Source organism: Marmota flaviventris, chromosome X (genome assembly GCF_047511675.1).
Source record: "Marmota flaviventris isolate mMarFla1 chromosome X, mMarFla1.hap1, whole genome shotgun sequence".
In the NCBI taxonomy this organism is placed as follows: Eukaryota; Metazoa; Chordata; class Mammalia; order Rodentia; family Sciuridae; genus Marmota; species Marmota flaviventris.
Window position 1 is genome coordinate 62,514,744 of NC_092518.1, and position 6,197 is coordinate 62,520,940.

At 41.9% G+C, this 6,197-nt stretch overlaps 1 protein-coding gene across 1 annotated transcript; it reads right to left on the reverse strand.

Annotated features, from left to right (window-relative positions):
- Nucleotides 1–742: 742 nt before the first annotated feature.
- LOC114093117 (protein shisa-2 homolog) lies at nt 743–5,087 on the reverse strand. Its single transcript, XM_027935833.2, has 2 exons — nt 4,811–5,087; nt 743–2,217 (listed from the first exon to the last, which is right to left on the reverse strand). The coding sequence occupies exons 1-2, from the start codon at nt 5,085–5,087 to the stop codon at nt 1,778–1,780; spliced, it is 717 nt and encodes a 238-aa protein (XP_027791634.1). The 3' UTR covers nt 743–1,777.
- Between the last annotated feature and the right edge of the window lie 1,110 nt (nt 5,088–6,197).

Below are 6,197 nucleotides of genomic sequence, written 5' to 3' on the forward strand. Positions count from 1 at the left end.
AAAACTATCAGATAATAAGTTTGCTTCATTTTTAAGTAATTGATTTTATAGTAATTTCTTATAGAAGCTTTAGGAAATGAATACATTTGCCTCAAAACTCTATCTAAGACAGATCAGATCTAACCTAAGCTGGATACAGATCAGAAATCAGTGATTCTCAGCCCAAACTGCACATTACATCATATAAAGAATTTTAAAGAAAATCCAAATATAGTCTTAACCACTCTGATTTATTCAGTCTGCATTAGTCTCCCTCTGTATTTTTTCAAGTTTGCCAGTAAGCCAGGCATAAAATGCTAACAGCTAACATCTGTAATCCCAATATCTCAGGAGGCTGAGACAGGAGGATTGCAAGTTCAAAGCCAGCCTTAGCAAAAGTGAGACCCTGCCTCTAAATAAAATACAAAATAGGGCTGGGGATATGGCTCAGTGGTCGAGTGCCCCTGAGTTCAAACCCCAGTACTCCCCCCACAAAAAAAAAAAAAATGTTTGTCAGTGATTCTAGCATGCATTTGGGATTAAACACTTTCATAGATGAAGCTAGAAAGGATCATCACTATTTATGTCATCCATCTTCCTCTTTTGACTAGAGGAGAAACTAAGGCCCAGAGGGAGGAAGTGACTTGCAGAAATCACAAAGAAAGCTGATAGTTAAGTCAACCACAAGCAAGGGATAATGAGAATTTATGAACATTGACAGCAGCTCCACACTGGTGGTATGCAAATAAGCATGAAATGCGAATGAGAAGAACATTAGTTTTATTTCCTATAAATTCAACCTCTTTAGCAACCTTTCTAATTATTCTAAAAATTTGATCAATACTAAACCAGTAATCACTCTGGGGTCCCTGAGGTCACTAATCCAGGCTTCAGTGGTCTCAGGGTAAGAAGAATATATTCCTAAGTTAATTATAAATAACTCTCTCCATCTGATTGGTGCTTGAGGGAGTTGTTCATTAGCAATTGTAAAAACACTTGAATATTAAACCATTTAGATTACTCTGGGGAAGATCTTTGTATTTACCTCTGGCAAAGTATTTTGTATTACTTATATTTCAGAGGTCAGACCATCTATTAGTACCAGAAGGCTTTATCTCTTAAGGAAAGGACAATGGATCCTTTCCCACCGCTTTTAAAATTCACAGCCTACAGTCCTGTTCTAGAAATCTTGCTTTGTCTTGTGAAATGCAGGTACAGTCACCATTGACCTCTAGCTGTCTTTAGAGTTCTCCCTTCAATATTGGTCTGAAAAAGAAGATATATATGCATATATGCATGTATTTAATGCTGACAGTTAAAGTTCCATTGCTCCCAGAGTGAGCTGAATCCTTAAACTCTCTCATCTGTCTTGTTGGAGGCAGGGCTCCAGATGAAAGCTTAAATGGCTAACACTGCAGTGAACATTAATCAGAACAAATGAAATCCTCTTCTTACCCATTTCCCTTAGCATATAAACATTTTTAATGCATTTAGAAACCTTAAGATCACATGGAAACTTATGAGAACATTCCCACTGTAGAAATAATTTGCCCAAATTATCAGCTAAATTATACTGTTTCTAAGTGAAGTCCCGTGTCTTTATGAAAAAGCAATGGCAGCAGCCATAGAGTGATTCTATTAAAAAAAAACAGACAGAAGACACTTGTCCATCTGAAAGGCAAGCCAAGTTTTTAGAAAACAGAAAATCAACTTCAAGGTCCAGGACTGATTTGAGATTTGTTTTGGATTTGCTTGATTATTCTATAAACAATGAGCCTCTGAATACAGCAAGGGGTTCTCAAGTAGTGCCTGTGGGATGTGGACCAGAGGCTGGTCCATAAGAAATTGTGCCACTCAGTAGGGGAGAAGGTGGTAGAACAATAGCTGTACTTGTAGTTAGAGATGGTATCTGGGAAGACTCAAGCAGGGGCCAGTGAAAAGGCCTTGTGACTGCCTTGGGGATGGTACGGATGGTACTCTCTGGGTATTCCTGGGTGGTGAAAGGCAGGGCTGGACCAGCATCAGGTTTGGGGCGGAGCAGTGGGCTTCCTGAGACGTTTCTCCTATGAGTGGGAGTAGAGCTCAGCACAGTAACTTCAGGGTTTTGAGGTGCAGTGCAAAGTTCATCTCTTCTCTGAGACCGAAGGCAACGGAAGCAAGCAACACCAGCGAGGATTCCCAATAGGATGAAAGTGACAAAGGTGCCACTCACAATGACTAAGGGCAGGTAGATGGATCCTAGGATGAAGAGAAGAAAGAAAAAATTGGTAGTTACAGGTTTCTGGGACTATTGCCACTTGTACAGGAGAGGGAAGACGTAACTTTGCCAATACCCAGAGCATGTTCTAATGCAAACACCTTTCTTCCAGAGCTTGTGCCAAATTTCTCCAGGAAAGAAGTCAAGTCCACAGAAGGCCTTGTGAGTCAAGAGAAATGAATTTTGGCATAGATAGGCATGAGGTAATAAGTATGTTTAGGAAAAAGTATTCCAAATGATATTTATGGACCAGTAAATTATGACTTACCAGTTATCATCCAGGCAAAGATGCAAAAAGAGGTGTCATCTACTGAAGGAATTTGTATTGCTTCCCTAAAGAGAAAACACTGTGCACAGCCTTTCTTAGGAAGGATATCACATAACAAAAGGCAGTAGTACCTCCTTTGAAAGACAATATGTTAAGTGGAAAGAATGTTTGAAATTAGCAGCTACAAGACCTGGGGCTTACTTATTGGCTAAACTACTAATAAATGATGTGGACATAGACAAACCAATTAAAATCTCTAGGTTGCAGATGCTTTGTTAATAAAATTTGGATAACATCTACTTCATAGCTTTGTCTAAATGGAAGGAGCTAAGGCATGTGAAACATTTGTAAACTTTAAAGTGCTATGCAAAGGTAGGGGATTTCCCCCTCCATCTTTGGAATACTTGAGATGAGGTTTTCTTTTCTAAGAATAGTGACAAAGAGAGAAAAAGGAGAGCAAGTTTTCCATGAAGGACAGAGCAAAATTTCAGGTCATCTAAATATAATAACCCAATTTTTCATTACATTGTTTTTCTCAATCTATCTAGATTTTGATCTTTTCCTTTAAATAAAATGAAAATAAAAGGTTATCTTATTGCATAAAAATTGTGCTGACTGAACCTTCAAATAACATGTTCAAGAGATATGTAATTGGACAGTTGGAGGTCTTGAGAAAAGCAATGAAAATCAAGAAGTGGCTGGAATGGACTGCCAAGACAAAGAACATACTTAGCAAATGAGGACTCTGGTCTAGAAAAATGGGGGTTGTAATAAATAGAGTGAGATCAAAATTCTGAAACTTACTGAGTATCTGGAAGGGACAAGGGCTTATTTCGTTTTAGAGTATGGAAATTCTGACACTCAGAGATATTTATTTAAAACCACTATGTGGAGGTATGTGTGGTAGTCTTATAGATTAATTTATAACTCATTTTGTTCTAAGAAATTGTGTAGCAACTAAGATTTGGGGGTATCATTTCCTGTAACAGGTAATAAGTTCTCCAGGGATGAGGCTCAAAGTTGAGGTTTGAACTTGGGAAGGATCTCTAGGTCTCTGTAGCCCATATGCCTGAGCTTTACAGAGCTCAGCTCAGCAGGAAGTTTGTGGTAGACCTTCAGGGACACAAGTAGACAAAAGAGGCATTACCATATATATTTAAAATATGAATGCACTAGGCATAATGCCTATTGTCTCCTTCAATCCTCACCCATCCAGCAAGGCAGGGTTTTTAGACTTGTTTTATTTGTTTTTTTTTTTTTTTAAAGAGAGAGTGAGAGAGGTAGAGAGAGAGAATTTTAATATTTATTTTTTAGTTCTTGGCGGACACAACATCTTTGTTTGTGGTGCTGAGGATCGAACCCGGGCGAGGCTCATGCCAGGCGAGTGCACTACCGCTTGAGCCACATCCCCAGCCCTAGACTTGTTTTATACAAGGACACAGGACAAACAGGAGTGTGCACAGCAGGGAGGGGACCCCAGGGTAGGTTCAGGAGCTCCATAGTGTCATCCAATCAAGAAATGTTATCCTAAAAATTGTTTTAAAGGCAGAAGTGCCAGGCAACCCTTTTCTCCCATGTCTTGTTCCTGTTATAATTCTCACAACCTTCCCTTCCCTGACAGATTCTTGAGGGGAAAAGAGACAGGGGCAAAATTTTTCAACATTAGGTCTCTGCTGGCTGGCACAGTGTAGATACTAAATAAGTATTCATTGAATAAACAAATGAGTCATATTATCTGTCCCACCTATCTGAGACCAATCAGTAAGGTGCCATAGTGACCCAGGGGAATTTCATAAATAACTCTTTCCCCTAACCAGGGAGTCTAAGCCTTCCCAAATAGGGCAGGTGAGTATGAACTGTGGAAGTTTTCTACAGCTTTTCCTGACAAGCACCGAAATTTGAAAGCAAATTATGAAGCAAACGATTCTAGAGTCTGATTTCCCCATGTAGGCCAAGGTTGTATTGCTGGATTCATGACCACCCTGAAGCCCACTTCACTCAGGTATAAAAGGTTTCTTGTATTTCATAGGAATTATCTGATCCCTTATATTTCCTCCCAAACTGATGAAAACATCAAGTTCATGAGGAAGCAGGTTCTAGAAGCAAAGACTTGACCTAAAGTCTTGCAGTTAGGATGTGGTAGACTCCAGTTTTCTCAAGATTCCAATACAGATCATTTGATTCTCAATCCACCATGTTATATACCTTGAATTCCTCTGATACAGATATGTGAACCCAGCAGAAAGGGAACATCTCATTCCCCACCAGTTTCAATTCCCCCTACCACTCCTTGGCCCAGAGATTACCTTCTGGAGGTGGGAGCATAGCCTCTTTGGGGTCCCAGGTAATGTCCTCTGGACACTGTCCCTGATCCAGTCGAGCCGTAAGGGTAGCACAGCAATAGCGTAGAGAACAGGTTCCACAGCAGAAGGTAGCAGTGGGTTTATCATATCCCTCCGGGCATAGGAAGCCTCCATGTAATAGCCCTGTGCTGTCCATCCAGCGGTGACAGAACTCTCCTTGAGACTTAGCACTTCTGAGCATAGCCAGCAACAGGACACTGGCTCCAAGTAGCAGCCCCATGCCTGACCACTGAGGCCTCCCCATGGTGTATTATCCTTCCCAGACACGTGCGTTTGGTCTCCCAACACTGCCCTGCCACACTAGCTACAGCTTGTGTTTTTCTTGTTAAAGCTCAGGACAAGTCTCAGGTGGCTCCTTCCTGAGAGGCCTAAGATATTCATCTTGCTCTCTGCTGGGATTCACCCCCACCCCTGCAGCCACCTGCTGCCTCTAGCCGGAAACTCAGAGGCTGGGTTTCTGCCCACTGCCTTCCCTCCCTCCTCCCTCCCTTTCCTGACTGTTTTGCTATTATTTTCCTATCAGTGCAGGCTAGTGGGTTGTGTATGGGTTTATGTGAGAATTTCTAGGGATGCAACTGTTGATACCAGAGATGCAAATATTTTAACATGAGATCTATATTGCTTATTGAAATTTACTGTCAAAAATCTACAAAATGAGGAAGAATTTCAGTAGATGGAATTTCAAATGTTATATGATTTGGGTGTTCATTAGCAGTAAAATACACAGTAACAAAAATCCCTGCCCTCTGCGGCAGGCAGCGGCGGGGCGGCCAGATGGCTGTGGCTTGGCCGGGATGCCTGGGCGTTCCCGACGCGGGTGCAGTGCCGCAACCTGCGCAGCGCCGCCGCCGTCTCAGGGCCAGGGAGTTTGCCTGCCCGAAGCTGAGCGCCCGTAAGGAGATGCAGGACCTTGGGAAGGAAGGTGACTGAACCAGCTCGTGGTGTGATCACTGGCCAGGACAACCAGCCAGTTTCTGCAGCCCCTTTGAGATCCAGAGAGGCCAAGAAGGACGTGGCCTGGCTTGGCCTGTGTGCCTGTGGAGTACCATCGCCCATCTCCCCTTGCCTGGGGACTTGCTGGGACAAGTTACTTCTGCTCACAGAGCGAGGTTCAAGTGTTAACACCAAGAACATAAGGACTTATGGCTGAAGTTTCAGAATTTCACCTGGAACAATAACTGAAGTTTTAAGCCAAAAGTGTTGAAGTGCATTAAAAGATTTGCTTCATGTGCAAAAAAAAAAAAAAAAAAAAAAAATCCCTGCCTATTCCTTCAGGGTCCCCCAATTCTGCTCCTCTCTTCTTTGTCTTAACATCTGAGGCTCTCTCCCT